The sequence below is a fragment of the Quercus robur genome, chromosome 4 (genome assembly GCF_932294415.1).
Source record: "Quercus robur chromosome 4, dhQueRobu3.1, whole genome shotgun sequence".
NCBI lineage: Eukaryota > Viridiplantae > Streptophyta > Magnoliopsida > Fagales > Fagaceae > Quercus > Quercus robur.
In genome coordinates this window covers 56,048,796-56,068,462 of record NC_065537.1, presented here as the reverse complement: position 1 = coordinate 56,068,462, position 19,667 = coordinate 56,048,796, and the positions used below count along the sequence as shown (strand labels likewise).

The 19,667-nt window shown below is 36.1% G+C and overlaps 1 protein-coding gene across 1 annotated transcript; it reads right to left on the bottom strand.

Moving 5' to 3' along the window:
• Positions 1 to 6,878: 6,878 nt before the first annotated feature.
• LOC126723033 (F-box/kelch-repeat protein At3g23880-like) lies at positions 6,879 to 9,848 on the bottom strand. Its single transcript, XM_050426248.1, has 2 exons — positions 8,166 to 9,848; positions 6,879 to 7,217 (listed from the first exon to the last, which is right to left on the bottom strand). The coding sequence occupies exon 1, from the start codon at positions 9,782 to 9,784 to the stop codon at positions 8,468 to 8,470; it is 1,317 nt and encodes a 438-aa protein (XP_050282205.1). The 5' UTR covers positions 9,785 to 9,848; the 3' UTR covers positions 6,879 to 7,217; positions 8,166 to 8,467.
• Between the last annotated feature and the right edge of the window lie 9,819 nt (positions 9,849 to 19,667).

The window sequence follows — 19,667 nt, the reverse complement described above, 5'->3', positions numbered from 1 at the left end:
AACAACAAGATCTGTCTCATGTAAAGTTTCAAGATCGATTGAAACAACCATGCAGTCATCAATTAGACCCTTGACTTCTCTTTGAACTAGAATTTCACCATGACTAGTGAAACCAAAGCAGTCTACAACATCTCCCATCCGTAATGACAAAATTTTATTCAATGATTCATGTACATCATACTTTCCCATCACCCAAATGGAGCATGGCTTGATATAGTCAACGTGGTAGTTTAAGGGCTTTCCTAATATAATGTAGGCCAGCTTCCCCTTGAACACTGCTACTTTTTGTGATTCATTGTATGTTTACCAGGGAGTGCTATCTCTACGAATTTCTAAATGTTTACATCATGTAAAGTTGTGATTTCCAACTATATTGTGTTGGCTTTAATTCCGTACCAAATTTGATTGTAATTTTTGTAATCACTTTTCCTGTATGTATGTGGATTTATTTGTAAGGGATAAATGTTAGAGATTAGTGAAGAATCAAGTTTCAAATGATGAATCAGTGGATTTCGAGACTAGCTCGCGAGAAGCAACTCGTGAAAATGCCACATGTGGAGCACATGATTGAAAGATGAAGAGTCATGTCAAGCTATCAATTTCACAAGTGTTTCGTGAGAAGGGTCAACCCGCGAAGTACCCATGAAAGTTTCTATTTGGCAAAAAGTTGTGATGTTTTACCAAATTCTTTACTCATACCATAAATACCTTTAATAACCACAAATTATAAGGAGTGCTTTTCAGAGAGAAAATCCTAGCAAATACACTTGAGAGTTAGAGATTCTCATACTCACAATCATCTACACATTTCTTTGTGGTTTTCCTCAACTCCTATCTCTCCATCTCTAGATCCTTGAGATGTTGTTAGCCCAAATACTTACCACACCCATTTTGAGTGACAAGTGAGATTTTGGTGTCGTTGGGAAGCATTGGAAGGAGCCATTCATTGGCGGATGCAATTGGGCTAAATTGTAGGAATCGAAAAGTTAGAGAAGGCAAAACTCCGAGAAGTTCATTGGTAGCAGAAGCTTAGAGGGCTCAAGTACATGGGATAGACTAGGCTTGGAGGGTCATTTATTATTTGTGCACTCCAACTTTATTCTCTAGTAAATCGATTTTGACTTCGAGAGTCACGGAGAGGTTTTTCACCAAGTTTTTCAGTTTTCTCTTTGCTAACGCGTCTCGGTGTTATCTTGTGTTTGCATCTCTCTTCTCTACTCTTTAAACTTTGATTTTATTGTTGATGATGAATGAATATGGCTTAGGGTAGCTTTATTGGTTCATTGCGCTTATTTACTCTAGTTTCACACTCAGTTTAAGTTAGAGTAAAAATAATTTAGCTGAAATTTTTATGAGGGGGTTTGATCAAGCTCTTAAGTTTTAGCACAAGTACAGGCTTTCACATGAAATGACAAAATCTTTGTTTCATCATCATTGTCTTCATTAAATTCAAGAAATTCTCCTAACCAATGCAAAGCCTCAGTAACAAATGTGGCAGTCGAATTAGCTGTGAAACAACTGACCTCAACCTTGGGTCTCAATGAGACGTCAACCCTTCTCCACAAGCCCAAGCTTAATGTGTATACTTCAGCCACAAGCTGAGGTTCTTCATTGTAGCATCAAAAAGACGAAGACGAATAGATTTTTACAAGGTAAATCCGGTAGCCTGCCATTTATATTTTTTTATGCAAGTATCAGGCGACCTCTTAAATTTCCTAGTACGGGGTTCCACAAATATAACTTCAGCCATATTGGCAATAAAGTCCGCGACACACAATAGGCCATTGCATGAATTGACTATTTCAGCAAGGTATAAACAAAGGTGAGAGGGAATTGAATAGTTGGATAATTGTGATTATTAACATGTCTATTTGTAAGACCTATTTATTTAAATTTGTCTTATTTCTATCTCTAGCATCACTTAATTCTTTGGGCCTTCTTAATAGTGAAAAAAAAAAAATTCCCCCAAAATTTGGGATACGGATCCTCTCCATTTTCCTTTGAAATGGAGAGGGTCCAGTACACGGACAAGATTTCTTTGAAAATTATCAAGGGCCAAATACCTGCCACGTCATTTAAAATGAAAACACCACACTTAACTGGGGTTAAACTCTTAAACTAGAGGATTTGTTTAACTCAACCGGACAAAAAAAAAAAGCTTCACAAAACCTTGGAAAAGAGAGTGAGAATCTGATCCAAACCACCCAAATCCGACCTATGGACCCCAAATTCGACCAAAAACCATAGCCACCTCCACCACAGCGAACCCATCCCCACCACCACCACCATCAAACCCACACATCCCACAACAAAAAATCAGCCACAAATCAAAAGCAACCACCATTGGCTACCCATAAATCAGCCACAATACCCACAACAAAAAATCAAAGCAAAAAAGGAAACCCCAGCAACCCCACTCCACCACCGCTGCACTACACATCATCACCACTAGTAAACCCACCGCCAAAAAAAAAAAAAAATCATAGACCCAGTAAACCAGCACCACCACAGACCACCATAGACCCACCACGCAAAATACCCATACCAAACCCACCACCATAGCATCGCCGATCTGATAGAGAGGGAGAAAGAAAGCAAACTACCGAATCCACAACACTGCCGATCTGAGAGAGAGGGAGAAGGTTTGCAGATGCGATACCCATTTGCTTCACAAAAAATGAAAAAAAATCAAAACGTATGGGAAGCAAACATTTTCTGTTGATCTGAGAAAGAGAGTTTGAAATATTCAAATGGGTTTGGTGAGAGAGACTGTGGTTTGTCTTTGTCTGGTTGAGTTAAAGAAGTTGAACCCCCGTTTTTTTTTTTTTTTTTTTTTGTCTGGTTGAGTTAAACAAACCCTCTAGTTTAAGAGTTTAACCCCGGTTAAGTGTGGTGTTTTCATTTTAAATGACGTGGCAGGTATTTGGCCCTTGATAATTTTCAAAGAAATCTTGTCCGTGTACTGGACCCTCTCCATTTCAAAGGGAAATGGAGAGGACCCGAATCCCGAAATTTGGAGCCTTTCTCTAGTAAGGGGGCCCTAGGCAATGGCCTAAGTGGCCTAGGCCTAGGGCTAGCCCTGAGTGATTGAAGAGTCCCAGGATTTGTGAATGCACCTGAATTTTATGACTGATTTGACAGATAGCCTTGAAAAGATGTTGAGTGCAACATCATTTGGGAGATGATTGTTGGTTGGTTTTGGTTGTGTTTGCGACATGTCTCAACGGAGGAGAGGATAGCACTGAACATAAGAAGAGAAGAGAGAGTTTTAGGGTCGGCTAAGGAGTAGAGAGTAGAGACACACATGACTGTACTTATAAATTTATAATACCTGTAATAATTTTTTTCCCTCACATATTATCCATTATTTTGTTAAAAAAATAATAATAATAATAATGATGATGATGATGATGATGATGATGATAATATATTAGTATTATTAAATTAAATGAAGTTTCTTGCAAATTTTGATATTTAACCTTAAGTTAAAACTCTGGTAATGAAATTTTATTAAGAGTAAACCATGTCAATAATTTAATGTGCTTAAAACACATCAAATGATAAATTATATTGTACAAAGTGCATTTATATTAGACCATACATTACAAGGATAACATGTAACAATTACATGGAATCATGGATAGAGGGAAATACACTGTATTTCAACTTAGGGACGAAGTTAGAACTTGGTGTTCGATTTATTAGTCCATAGTTCATTAGCATTAGGTTCATGTGATTATTAGCAAGCTTTACATGTGGTTAGAAAGAGCATCTCTTTAGCCCACTCTATTAGTAATTGGCGTTTTCTTTGTAACATTGAGGGAACTATTCCCATCTCCAAAATTTCACGTATGGTGACACACAGTGACTGCCTTCTAAAGAATCCCCAAACCGAGCCTACTCTGATTTGCAAGCCTGCAATTGAGGCCCTTATCTGAACAAATTTTACCATAAAATTAGGTGTCATCTTAAAGCTTAATGGCTCCTTTCTCTAAGGGGTCAAACAACATTTAAGAGTGGTTTCTTCTACCTACTCTTATCCCTTGGATGAGTTTCCTTTGTGTGACGAGCTTTGCTCTTATATCTATTCGTGGAATCCATTAGAGTATCTATCCTTTGATCTTATCTATCTTCTCATCATTCACCTTTTCTTTTTTTGGTCTCCCCTGGTGTTGGATCTGGGAGAAACAAATGGACAAAGTACCTTCTTAAATTTTTTTCCAATAAGTTATTGTGTCTTTGATGGGAAATGGGGTTATAAAAAATCGGAGAGGCTTGGGTCCAATGATTCCCATGCATTGGACTTGATAGGATGCTGACAATTGCCACATGGCAGCATCTTATTGGATTTAGTACACAAGACACTGGAACCAAGCCAAGCCAAACTCATAAATAAAAGACACCATGTTGTGAAGCAAACTTACCAGATAGGAGGTATTGCTTAGGCTCCTCATGGAGAACCCCCACTAGCTAATACCTGATTGGATCCCTTTTTATTGTTAATCTCTAATTCTCTAATAAGAGATTGGGGTTTGAATCTCGCTTACACCAAAAACCAATTAATGAATTAACTTGATGATAAATAACAATAATCATAGTGCAGATGTCATAAGTTAAATTCTATTGTACAATAATAAATAAAAAATTGTTTTTCTATTGTAGAATTGTCTGCACATTGTCATGGCGTGTCTTTGTTGGATGCTATGAGCTCGTTTTGGTAAGATTAGAATCCTTTACAAATTTTCTCTTTCACTTTAACGTGGGTTTCCAAGCCTCAATCATGGAAAGTAACATATTCTGTGCATGTTTTAAGTCCATGCAAGCATGGAGAATAACTGATCTGTATTATTCGAAGTCCTTATGATACCATCATTCTCATGATGCAAGAATGAGTTTTGGATTGGGGAATATGCTTAAGCTCCAGTGTTCTTAGTAATACTAATTCTACAATAAATCTCTTTTGGTAGCACAAAATTTACGACAACTAAAGACTAGATAATTGATCAGATGTAAATGGCCAACACTCACAAGTTTTGATGGAATCAATAAATTAGAAAAACTATGTCAAAAGCAAATATCAGTTCTCCATAGCCTAGAAGTGATGTCACAATGAAAAAAGAAATGGTGTTACCTTCCCCATTTCCATGGAAGGGTATTTGGACCATTAAGGTTCCTAGGTTGTGTTCTTTATGTGGACTGCAGCATTAGGTCAGATCCTTGTGTTTTGGATAATCTTATGAGGAGGGGATTGCCATTAGTGAATTGGTGTTGTGTGTGTTGAAGTAATGGGGAGTCAATGAATCATTTTACTTCACTGTGATATTGCCCATGCTATCACGTGCTTTGTGAGGGCATGTATTTCAGATATTTGGGATTCATTATGTCATGTCAGGTACTGTTGCGAGTTTATTGTTTTGTTAGAGAAATTGGTTTGGGAAGCATGGCTAACATATCTGGAACTTGGTACCAAATTTTTTTATGTGAATTATTTGGAAGAAAAGAAATCGTAGTTTGTTTGACGATATAGAAAACTCCTCCTTGGATCAATTAAAATCTGTGCTTCAACGCACTCTTTTTGATTTGTCAAGGTTTTGGGGGTCCATCTAATTGTTCACCCATGTTTGAGTTCCTAGCTTCTCTTAGACCTACAATTTGATATTTTTGTAATTCCCATTTGTGTTCATCATCATGAACTCAAAAGTTCCTTTTTTTTTTTTCCTGATTAATAAAATTGCTCTACTTACCTATCAGGAAAAAGCTACAATTTGAGAGTTTATAATGACAAGGGAAATGAGCTTCAATTCATCACACACACACACACACAGAGCAAACCAGACTTAAAAGTTCATACATGCCTTATCACATCTCCAAATTATCATATCTTAGGAATTATGAATATAAAAGTGTATAAAATCTAGTAATGTAAAGAAATTGATTCCTTGTTGGGCTAATGAGGATAGGTTAGTAGTGGAGAAAATTTTGGTTCCAAAAGGCAGGCTATTGTGGATAATGTAATTTGGATAAGAGGGGTAACAACAATTAACAAGACAGAAGAGTATCCAAATTAAATAATCAGAAAAATTCTTAAACTACAGCTTTTAAAAGCAGATACAAAGGCCGCTACTTGGAAATGGAAAATACGAAATTTCAATTTATTGATGTTGCTAAAACTTAAAAACCATCAATTAGAGTAACCTACCACATTGTCTAGGGGGCTACAAAAACATTAAAATGTATAAAAAAAAAAATTGAATTTATTATCTTATGGAAAAGCTTGACTTATCATAACTATGTGAGCAGGTTTATTATACACTCTTTTGTGCTTTGGTTGACCATAAATCATTCCAAACAACCACCTCTATCGTTCTCGTTACATCGCAGTTGTAAAATTTATACTTGACGTGAAATAAGTGGATGAAGGCTGGGTTAGAGAATTCTATGTTGGAAGAAAATTTCTGTCTCATATAATTGAAGTATGAAATTTCTAGAGCATAGATTGATATTTGATCTAAGTTAACTCTAATTCAATGGCAGCAAAAAGAACAAAAAAAACACCAATTAGCAGTACTAATGTTCTTGATGGAGTGATTAAATATGAGAAAAACCATTGTTGGAATGTCAGGTGTGCACTAACCTAGGTGAAGACCACTTCTAGACACAGGTGACAATGTCAGTTGTTTCAAACCTAATCCAACTATACTAACTGCAAAATTATCAGAGGCCCCAAATTAATAAAAAATAAAAAACTTCCAAATACATATATATATATTTTTTGATAGGTAAAACTTCCAATTTATCAAAAATTAAAACAAAAGGACCTGACAAAACATGACTAATAGGAGGTGGCATGCGCTGACACAAAATTGTTTGGTTTAAAGGCACTACTAACCAGATTTTCATGATTTGATTGGCAAGGAACACAGCAGACCACCATCTGTTAAAAGAGTCCTAAGCCCAAAGGCTTAGCAAATTGCTGCAAACTTACAATTAACAACACAGAATAAACAAACACAGAGTAAGGGAGTTCAAACAGAACTAAGCATTAAGAACCTGTAATCCAAAAACATTATCAAGAAAACACAACATAAAGCTCTATTAAAAACAAAGTTTTTAAACCTCCTAGCAACCGCACAGGTCTTGAATCTTGACCTCCCATTTGATAGACTGCACAATACCTTCTTCAGAGCTAATCATACCTCCATATACGTTCCATCTCTCTGCAATAAAAGATGGTAAGCAGAACCCCAATCAAATCTGCACAAAACAGCATTCAAACTCCAAGCAAATCTCCTCTATTTGATACCCCATTCCAGAAGCAGTAAGGGATTTTATCCATCATGAATAAAATCCAACCCTTCATGTTATAAGACTACTAGTTGGGATTAACTAGCTGTAGTTATCGTTTGCATAAACACTAACTTCTATTTCTAATCAGGATGGCTTTGTTTATACCATTGATTGACCTCTGTAGTCTCAAAAATGTTGCTAGTTCATATATCTTAATGTATATTGCATGTTTTTTAAAACACCTCTCGTGCTTGGAAAGGAACTTTAACTTTCAATCAACCAAAAAGAACCAAAAAAACACCAATGAGCAGTACTAATATTCTTGATGGAATGATTAATTATGAGAAAAACCATTGTTGGAAAGTCAGGTGTTCACTAACTAACCTAGGTGAAGAACACTACTAGACACAGGAAAAATGTCATTTGTTTCAAAACTAATCTTCTAACTGAAAATTTATCAGTGGCCCCAAATCAATAAAAAAAAAATAACATTAAAAATTAAAATAAAAGGACCTGACAAAACATTGACTAATAGGAGGTGACATGCACTAGGACAAAATTGTTTGGTTTATAGGCACTACCAACCAAAAATTTTTGTGCTTTGATTGTCAAGGAACACAACAGACTGTCATCTGTCACAACAATCATAAGCCCCAAGGCTTAAATTGCCACAAACATACAATTGCCAACTCAGAATAAGCAAACACAGAGTAAGGGAGTTCGAAGAGATACTATTACTAAGAATTAAGAAACTGTTATCCAAACAGAGTAAAAAAAAAAAAAAAACACAATGTAAAGCTCTATTAAAAACAAAGTTCTCAAACCTCCCTCTATCAACCACACCATTCTTGACTTTCAATTTACTAATTACAAAATACCTTCTTCAGAGCTGATCAGACCTCCATAAATGTTCTATTTCTCTGCAATAAAAGATGGTAAACTGCTGAACCCCGAGCAAATCTGCACAAAACAGCATTCAAACTCCAAGCAAATCTCCTGTATTTGATACCCCATGCCGCAAGCAGTAAGGGATATTATCCTTCATCTATAAAATCCAACCCAGCGTGTCATACCAATACTTTCATGCCTACCACATAACTAAAAGTAAAAACATGATAATGATCTCGTTATTATTAGAGATTGCATAACAAAATTCTATGAAAGCTAATGATTTCACTTCCTATCCAGACCGCCCATCTGCTCGATCGAGTATAACAAGGCTTTCCTCAAAAGTAGTAGCTATATTTGGAAGATGTTGAACACCAAGATCCTTCTCATGTAAAGTTTCGGGGTCAAGTGAAACAATCACACAATTATTCAACCTCAGTACGTCACTAGCACCATATTTGAACTTGAAAGCCTTTTGAACTAGAAGTTCACCAAACCTGGTGCAACCAAAGAAACTTTCAACTTCTCCCAACCGCACAGAAAAAAGTTTATTCCAAGATTCACATACACCATATTCCTCCATCACCCAAATGACGCATTGGCAAGACCCGATACTATCTCTGAAGTAAACAAATTCACGATTTTCAAATGTAATGAAGGCCAGTTTCCCCTTAAACACCGCTAGATTTTCTTTGTAGCGCTCCGAATGTAGCGGTTTCAGTCCATGTCCACCAGGGAGTGCAATCTCACCGAATTTATCATCATCCACATCAAATGACAAAATCGTTTTCCTATTTTGAAATTCCACTTCACCTTCACTAACAGACACCAACCAATGCAAAGCCCCATTAACAAACGAGGCCGACGAATAATCCTTGACCTTGGAGACCACAACATTGGGCCTCAATGAAATGCCAACCCTCGTCCACGAATCCGAGCTCAAACTATAAACCTCAGCCTCAACCTCAGGCCTTTTAATTCTGTTCGACGATGGAGAATAAATCTTTACAACCTTGTAGTCATCTCTCTCCGAATGATAAGCAAACCCAGTAGCATCCCAATCATATTGGCTTAACCACCAAGTCCGAGGCAACCTCTTGAATTTTCGAATACTGGGGTTCCACAAGTATATAACTTCCTCATAAGTAGCACCATTTCCATACTCAGCGAGACACAATAGACCATTAAACGAACCGACTATTTCGGCGAAGTTGATCAGGAGATCAGAGGGAATTGGGTGCTCGGAAATCCTATTGAAAGTGCGGTCACAAACAACAGTACAGACTGGGTTGCTAGAACTAGAAGACGAATACATGGTCCTTGTAATTACATTGGGCATGTGTAAGAGATAACCACGATCATCATCATCGTCTTTGTTCATGTTGTTGTTGTTGTTGTTGTTGATGATGATTTTGTTGTTGTTAAGGTGGGTAGAGATGAAATTGGGGTTGGTGATTGAGGAGTCCCAGGATTTGCAAACGCACCTGAATCTCATTAATGGTTTGACCGGCAGCCTTGCGAGGATGTTGAGTGCGATGTCGATTGGGACATCGGTGTTCCTCCGTCGGAGAAACGGTGGTAGTGAACGATGTTCTCCCGTTTCCTGCATTTCTTTCAACGGAAAGGGGAGAAAGAGTTTAGGGCTGGAGAGTAAAAAGATACGAATATAATGCTAGATTGGTAATCGGATAGTTATCAATCTCCACTTTGGGTTTTCCCATCTTACCCCTTACCGCATGAAAGATCCAGAAAATTATTTATAACTTTTTTATTGTTAAAAATACCCAAAAATTAATTAATCAATAACTTAAAAGTAAAGTTAAAATAGTAAATTGATTAAAAAAAAGAAAAAAAAGTTAGTTATTACTCTTTTTTTTGGGTAAAAAATACTCATACTTAAAACTTAAAAATTAGGTTAAATAGTAAATTGACAAAAATAATAAATTTCTACTTTTATGTTGAAATGTCTTCCTACTTTTAATAAATTTCTACTTCTAAGTTCCCATTCCTACTTCTATGTTGATACAAATTTCTACTTCTACTCAATAGCTTAAAAAACTCCCCACGTATTTACCTTCCCCACATTTTCTGAATAGAATTTCTCATTAAAAAAAAAAAAAAAACTTGTACAATAAAACTTCCTCACATATCTATCCTACTATTTAAGATGCTTCTCCTGTTTAGATTGTATTTTTCTTTTGCTCCAAAATACCCCTACACTTGGACAAATTTGGAGGACAATCCTGTAATTCTTAACAACCCATTGCAAAATAACTTCACATCCACTAATCCACTACTAAAACCTAAACAATAGGGTTAGACATGTAGAATTAGTAATTTAAAAACTCCTAAATTGTTACCAAATTTTTTTTAAAAAATCTATTTTTCTTCCCACCTCTACATTTCTCTCTATTGTTATTTCTTATTGAAATAGATTTTTTGTCAGTTGCATTTCAACAACAAACGCATAATAGTCAAAAAAATTTCATCACACCTATAGGCTTCTTATTTGTGATTTGAAAATGTAGTAATCTCAAATTACAATGGATATAAAATATTAAAATTTACCTAAAAAATAGAAGAGTCTCTAAGCACGAGCATGAGCACATGCTCAGAGTCATGCACGTGCTTAGAGGGGTGTGTGTGTGTGTGTGTGTGTGTGTGTGTGTGTATATATATATTATTTCCAGGAAAATTACAAGTTACCTGTAATTTAATTGAAATTTAAATTGCCTACCTGTGATTTGAAATTTAACACTTTACTTACTAATGTTTGACCAAAATTTAAGTTGCCTACTTGTGATTTGAAAACCTATGATGCAAGTATTTCGCTCGATTCTTTTTTATCTTATTTGATCTTGTATTTTTATATTTTTTGTGTTTTTGATGGAGAGGGACATAAAAGTAGAGCAAAATTACATATTTAGCCATGTTGTGGGTTACGTAATTCTAACTGAGCTAACCTCAGATGCATAAAGTGTTAAATTTTAAACCATAGGTGAATAAGTTGTAATTTATCATTTTTTTATATGTCAAAACATAAACTCTATATTCAAATCAACAATTATCTTATGAGATCGTCTTGGTGTTTTATAAGTCATCTTTCTCATAATATGTGTGCAACCCACGTAGAAATTCTCATGAGATACTTTCTTTGTTCGAGCACCCCACTCCTAAAATATCATAAATTCTAACATTCTCGAAAATTTCTAAGTCCATGACTACGAGAAATTATACGATCCTCTGGTGAACCACGTCACTTGTCCACCATTCCACTAAAAAATTCCCACTTGTTTAAGATTGCTGAGTCAGCTATCAGTTTCTGTTTTTAAAAAAAAATTCTAACTAAGCAATTTTAAACAGATGAGAGTTTTTTAGTGGAATGGTAGACCAGGTCACTTGTCCACTATAAGGACCTTATAATTTCTCCATGACTACACCGTATGCTGTAACGCAAGGAGATACAAGGAATTTAACAATGTAAATAGGACTTACAACGATCCAAGGGCAACTCAACTTCTATTTCGAATCTGGATGGCTCTGTTTGAAAGGTTATTGACCTCTGTAGTCTCAAAAATGTTAATAGTTGATATATCTCAATGTATATTGCATGTTTTTTCGAAACACCTCTTGTGCTTGGAAAGAAACTTTTACTTTTAATAAAATGATTTTGTAAAAAAAAAAAAAAAAAAAAAAAAAAAAAAAAAAAACAAAACAAAACAAAACAAAAATGAAAACAACAAAGGAGAGAACATAACATCTATTGATAGGTCCCTAATTTCTCAATAAAAATTCAACCAATTCTACAATTTTCTTATAGTTTATAATTTATTACAATTTTTCACAAAATTCTATAATTCCAAATTTGTACGCAAAATAAATCTATACAAACAATTCGTAAATTTAAGATCCATACACCAAAATCGTTAAGCTTGATTGTCGCACTCAAGCTAACCCTTGTAATTAGGTTTGAACAAAGTTTAGATAGAAAATTGGCTTTAATCTAAGTCTATAACCTTACTCAATAAAATAAACATTACTACATATTTTGTAAATCTAACCGTTGAATTGTATATTCTTTATACTCTTATTACACATGTTAAATTTTTTGTTAATTAGATATTATTTACCATTTGATCTATAAGCTTATATTTTATATATAATTTTAAACTACCAAAACTTGTCATTTAAACAATTTATTGATGACATAGCTATTGATCTTTAATTTTCTAGAAAATTTTCAAGCATGGAGGATATGAGAAGAAGATGTAATCCAATAATGGATTTGTCAAAATTCACCATTAATAAAAAGATATTGAGTAAGATTGTAGGTTTAGGTTATAACCAATTTTGTAACTAAACTTTGTTCATTAGGTTTTCAATTTAGCTTCCTACTTGAGTCTAAATGGAATTTGCTAAAGAACTAACTGGTCAAACAATTATAGTCGTAGCCTTCTATGGCTGGACCATGCGTGGAGAACTTCCAATTGGAGAGTTTGTCAAGGCCAAGTCCAATGCTGGTGACTAACATATGTGGAGGACTGATTATGCGGTTATTTCACTTGACCTCCAAACTTTAAAAGAGAAAGATCTTGGTGTTCAACATGTTCCAACTATAGCTACTACTTTTGTGAAAGCCTTGCGTTTTGTGTTGATTGATGAAGCAAACGCGCTATTTGTATAAGATGTGAAATTATTAGTGGTATTGGTAGAATTTTGTTACCATATCTGCAATAGAAATGAGTCCAATTATGTTGTTTCATTTGGTTTTGCAATAGACTTGAAAATATTGGTATGATGTAGTGGGTGAATTTTATTCATGATTGATAGTAAGCCTTAATACTTGTGACTCTTTAAGGTAAAATCATACTTACTCGGAAATTTATGTGCTTTTGTATGACTATTTTTGGAGTTATATTTGTTCTCCCTCATGCTTCGGTGGCTAAATTGCATGGTCTACCAATTCTACAATTTTCTTATAGTTTATAATTTATTACAGTTTTTCACAAATTCTATAATTTCAAATTTGTAAGCAAATAAATCTATACAAATAATTTGTAACTTTAATATCCATACACCCAAATCGTTAAGCTTGTCTATCGCACTCAAGTTGACCCTTGTAATTAGGTTTTTGATTTAGCTTCCTACCTAAGCTTAAATGGAATTTTCTAAAGAACTAACTAGTCGAACAATTATAGTCGTGGCCTTCTATGGCTGCAACATGCGTGGAGAACTTCCAATTGGAGAGTTTGTCAAGGCCAAGTCCAATGCTGGTGACTTACATATATGGTGGACTGATTATGCGGAAATTTATGTGCTTTTGTATGACTATTTTTGGAGTTATCTTTGTCCTAGTTGTTAGTATCGTATGATACGCGATATGTATTGTATCGTGTACAAAAAGTTTTGTATCATAAAAATGTATCGTAAGTGCTTATGAATCGTCTGATACATAGGTATGTATCATATGAATCGTATCGTATCGGTGAATCGTACGTGTCATAAGATACATTGACATGTGGGTTTAAAATGAGTTTTTTTGTTAAAATTTGTGGTTTTATTTGATTTAAACAAGTTGTTAGACTTTGTTAACACAAAATTATTGAGAAACTTAATTGAGTCTAATGAAATAGCAAATCCATGAGTTTTTTTCTTCCCTTCTCTTTCTCCTACAAAATTTAGACTATACTCATAACACTCACTTTTATATGTGCAAATTTATTTTCTATGCTACTAATAATATATTAAATGAAAATATAATTATTTTTTATTTTGTTGTTATTATTTTGAGTCTAAAAAGCTAGAATTTCAAGAAAAAATATAAAGAAAAAATTATTAGAATAAAAAAACAAAAAAAAAAAGTAAATGTTGATAATAATAAAGAAAATGTCTATGAAAAAATAATTATGTGAGATGCTAAACATGATGACAACATTGACTTAGATGAAGTTGATTAGCCAAGATGATGAAAATATATTATTATTTTGGTTCATATATCATGTGTAGGGACACAATTTGTAACGACCCATAATAATGTTGGGTTCACACGTAAAAAGGCCCAAACAATATCACTTATAGAGCGTGGATTTGAAAGGCTAGGTCTTGGTCACCGGGCGAGGGTTCGGGTTGGCTCCGGTCAGTGAATCTCATCCGAGGAGTCTGGGGAGCTCTATGCTCTTCTTATTCTCCTTGTTTCAAGGACACCATGGCTGGGAGGACAGATTGTCCCCCCCCCCCCCCCTCTCTCACACTCTCTCTTATCCTTTTATACGGACATTTATCATCTTACTAGCGTCCACGTGTAAGCTCAATTCCCTAGGACTTAAGACTTGTCCTATCAGCCCATACCTAGAGTGGTTGGGGGTGGTTGTAAAAACTGAAAAGTATGGCTCTGTCAGGTGCAGAGTATTGAATGGCAGTAATGGCAGCTTTCCCTTTGTCCTTGGTCGTTATACTATCCAGCGTTTCCTTCTCTATTGACATAGATATTTTAGATTTTTTCCCAAACTGTTCCTATACCGTTTTTGTCCTTTCTTCCAGGGGGACCTCAGATATGCCGAGGATAGAATCATCCTCGGCTATGTCTCAAAACTATTTGGACTTTTATTACACATCCTCGGCTATACCCTTTCTCGGTTCAGGCCTTGGGCCCCAATGTAAAAATGGGTTAGGGCCACAAATTATTGGGCCACACAATAGCCCCTCAAAATCCTGCTGTCCGACCTCTTGGTCGGAGAGGAGGGTTTTGGTGATGCCAAGCCTTTATTACGGTTCGTTTAGCTCTACCCTTCATTAATGTTGGTGTCTCTTCATCTGCTTAGGAAACGCGCCGGGTTACGAGACATTCTTCTAGATTTACACACGATGCGCTCCCGTCGTTTCAGTGTACGAGGCGCGTCTTTAATAAATTTCCTTTACGAGGCCAATCAAATTTGACAGTTACAGATGACATTGGAGAGTTGAACAGACGCTACCTTACTTGTAAATCTTCTTAGAGATATGTACAGATTAAATGCAACTGAATTCATCTTCCATATAAGAAGCCAAACGAGAGGGTACTCCCTTCGCGTAAAGACTCTTTAACCTTCCTAAAACCTCAACCCTCAAGCTGTATTCTAAGTCTTCCTTATTAGTATAGCCACAGCTTATAGTGTGACACATTTGAAGTAGAAGTGGGGATGATAAGATCATATCCTTCTCAGAAGCGTTCTGTCCCTCCGAAGCTTAAGATGGCTCGGTCAGGACAGGGATGGCAGAGACTCAAGATACCTTTCATCCTCCCTTCAGCCAAAATCCGAAGCAGGGGATCGTCGCGTCAAACTTTTGGTGCGACTGAGCTGGGGTCACCCATTATCAGTACCAGTCACTCTCTTATGAGCATAGCTAACATGGCACCAGCGTGTTAGGAGTCTGGACTGACGCAGGGACAAAGTATCCCTGCTTCTTCCTCTCTTCCTTCACTGGTGCCTCCTTTTGCCTCCCCTTCTTCTTCTTTTCCATCACCAGATCCATCATGGTGCTTTTTCTTCTTCCTCTTCTTCTCCTCTTCCACCAAGGGAGGTCCTCCTCTCAATATGGGTGCTACTGGGACAGAATTTGGAAAGACTTGGGAGCATAGCTTAAAAAGATTTCTGGTTGTTTGTTTGTTTTGTTGTTTTTTGTTTGTTTTTGTAATTCGTTTTCTATATAGGCTTGTTTAAGCCCTTCATTGTACGCTGTAATACCTCTTTATATTAATGAAAGTTATCATTGCTTTATTTCGTACATTCTACCTCTTCTTTTTGAAATGGTTATGCCGTGAATAGACGTACTACCATATGACTTTTTTTTTTTTTTTTTTTTTTTTTACATTCCAAACGATGCTTAAGGCTGAAATCCCAGTTAATAAAAAGACCTTGCCCTGTGCTTATTGAAACTATCCGGCATAATAATGCTGATTTGAACAAATGATACTTAGGGCAGAAACCCTTACTAAGAAAAAAGAAAAAGATATTATGATGAGCTTATTAGAGCTGTCTGGCATAATAACGCCGACCTGAGAAAACAATACTTAGGGCCGAAATCCCTTATCAAGAAAAAAGTTGTTATTATGAACTTATTGGAGCTATCGTGTACAATAAGACCGACTTGAAAAGGGGTTGTATACCCCAAACTTGAATGAGATGATGGCCGAATGCTCGGTGCCGTGTAGGAAGTAATCATCTGAGGATATATAACCCAAAATGAACAGCCCTTGCAGGTCGCTGAGTAATAAGGCGTTTCGCCATCTTCCTAATGACCTTCATAGCCTTAGCCTTTTCTGGTATTTGGTCCAAGGATTGAGCGACTTAGAATTCTCCTTAAGTAACCGACTTTTCCATAGGTTTGAGTCCGAGGACCATGCAATACCTTGGTTTTGTTCAAAACTTGATTTTTTAAATAATTGGTTTCCCCATAGGTTTGAGTCCGAGGACCATGCAATATCTTGGTTCTGTCCAAAACTTGATTTTTTAAGTAGTTGGTTTCCCCATAGGTTTGAGTCCGAGGACCATGCAATACCTTGGTTCTGTCCAAAACTTGATTTTTTAAGTAGTTGGTTTCCCCATAGGTTTGAGTCCGAGGACCATGCACTACCTTGGTTCTGTCCAAAACTTGATTTTTTTAAGTAGTTGGTTTCCCTATAGGTTTGAGTCCGAGGACCATGCAATACCTTGGTTCTGTCCAAAACTTGATTTTTTAAGTAGTTGGTTTCCCCATAGGTTTGAGTCCTAGGACTATGCAATACCTTGGTTCTGTCCAAAACTTGATTTTTTAAGTAGTTGGGAGAATTAACCCCTTGGCTATGGCGTGGGACCTTGGTTTAGGGGGATTAGCTCCTCAACCAAGCCCCTAGAACCATCCGTGCTGTTGACGTTACGAAGCGCAGCCTCTAGTGAAGAAACGTAGCCCCTATTGGAACTTTACGCTAGAACACTACATCCGGCTATTGGAAATGATGTGAGGGATTGTCTCAACCCACCACCTGTGCCAAGACACAACCCTCCCCACAGACAGCGCCAATTGTAGGGACACAATTTGTAACGACCCATAATAATGTTGGGTTCGCACATAAAAAGGCCCAAACAATATCACTTATAGAGCGTGGATTTGAAAGGCTAGGTCTTGGTCCCCGGGCGAGGGTTCGGGTTGGCTCCGGTCAGTGAATCTCATCCGAGGAGTCTGGGGAGCTCTGTGCTCTTCTTATTCTCCTTGTTTCAAGGACGCCATGGCTGGGAGGACGGATTGTCCCCCCCCCCCCCCTCTCTCACACTCTCTCTTATCCTTTTATGCGGGCATTTATCCTCTTACCAGCGTCCACGTGTAAGCTCAATTCCCTAGGACTTAAGACTTGTCCTGTCAGCCCATACCTAGAGTGGTTGGGGGTGGTTGTAAAAGCTGAAGAGTATGGCTCTGTCAGGTGCAGAGTATTGAATGGCAGTAATGGCAGCTTTCCCTTTGTTCTTGGTCGTTATACTATCCAGCGTTTCCTTCTCTATTGACATAGATATTTTAGATTTTTTCCCAAACTGTTCCTATACCGTTTTTGTCCTTTCTTCCAGGGGGACCTCGGATATGTCGAGGACAAAATCATCATCGGCTATGTCTCAAGACTATTTGGACTTTTATTACACATTCTCGGCTATACCCTTCCTCGACTCGGGCCTTGGGCCCAAATGTAAAAATGGGCCAGAGCCACAAATTATTGGGCCACACATCATGTATTACTTCTGAATTTAATCAATTTAAATGTGCATGTTATAAACATAAGTGAATTTGATTTATTTAGTTAGCTTTGTTAAATTTAATTGCATAAGTAATGATTAAATTGGTCATTAGTTGAATATATATATTTTGAATTTATAATGAATATACCTTTTATATATGTATATCTATAATTATCTTATAATTTTATGTGGTATTTGTGTATCTTACAATACACAATTCGATATGATACATGATATAGAAAAATAAAAAATCGATTCATGATACGATTCACGATTTGTTCTCCCTCATGCTTTGGTGGCTAAATTGCACAGTCACTACCACAAGTGATGAGAATCTATCAGTATGTTAAACATCTCATACATTGTTTTTCTATTATTATTGTTGTGGTTTTCTTCCAAAAGTATTTAGACGGAAATGTATTTCTTGTTTTTACATTTTGACCCAATTCCCATTTTGGTCTCTACCCTTTTTTTTAAATAATTTTTTATTATTATCACATTTAGTCCCTATTTTGAAAAACACCATCCGTTTTAGTCCCAACTATTAGCTCCACAACGGAAATATCAAACATGGCTAACGGTGCATTGTTAGCACTTAGAACGCCTACATGGCCATTAAAATAATATTAAAAATGCCATATTAACAACCAGTTAATTTTTTTAATTTATCGATTTTAACAAATTTTAAAAAAGAAAAAACGAAATTAAAATCCAAAAAAATACATTAATTTAGAACTGTGTTCATCTTCAACAAGAACACTAAAGAGCACAAATCCAGATTTTAAACATAAGAACACATGCCAAGTTTTCTAGCATTTTCTTGCCCTTTCTTGTCAACTAAACACAAAAACACAAACACAACCTGATCTCCAACAAGAACACAAACACAAACCTAGTAGCATATCTTCTTAGATTTTCTCAAACCATAAAACACATATTTTCTCAAACCACAAAACCTAGATATACAAAATCACAACTTAAACCCATATTTTCTCATCTTTCCTAGAAACCAACACAAAATCAACTTAAACCAACAGAAAACTCAACGATTGAAAACTCAATGATCAACAACCCACCGATTTGAAACCCAATGATTTGAAACTCAACTCAAATCGCCGATTTGAAACCTCCAAACCCACCATATCCACCACCTCCGATCTCTACTTCTATTTTATTGTGAGGAACCCAGGCTAAAACTCCTTAAGCTTCAATCCTACTCCATTGACCACAATAGCCACGAACGACAGTGAGTCCTTTCTGGGCTTGGTTTATGGGTTTCACATCAAGTTCTCTGCCGACAATTTCTACTTGCTCGTGTCCACCCGAGGTCAGTATTGAGCTCAATGAGTGGCAATTCCTCTTCTTTTTTCCTCTCATCTCTCATGGCTAGGATTGAGCTTAATGAGAGGCTGAAGTGCTGAACCAGAGAAAGCAAAAAGGAGAACCTGAATCACGAGAGAGAGAGAGAGAGAGAGAGTGTGTGTGTGTGTGTGTGGGGGGGGGGGGGGTTTAATTTATTGGGTTTGTGTGCGTTTAATTTTGTGTTTGTTTTCTAAGAAAAACAAATAGAAAATATCAAATAAAGGAAAAATACTCTTCTTGTGTTTGTGTTTAAATCTGAGTTTGTGTTCTTGTTCAAGATAAACCAAAATCTTAATTCATGTGTTTTTTTTTTTTTTTTTTTTTTTTTAATCTTTTTTCCAATTTTTTTTATTTAGTTAAAATTTATAAATTGATTTTTTAAATTTA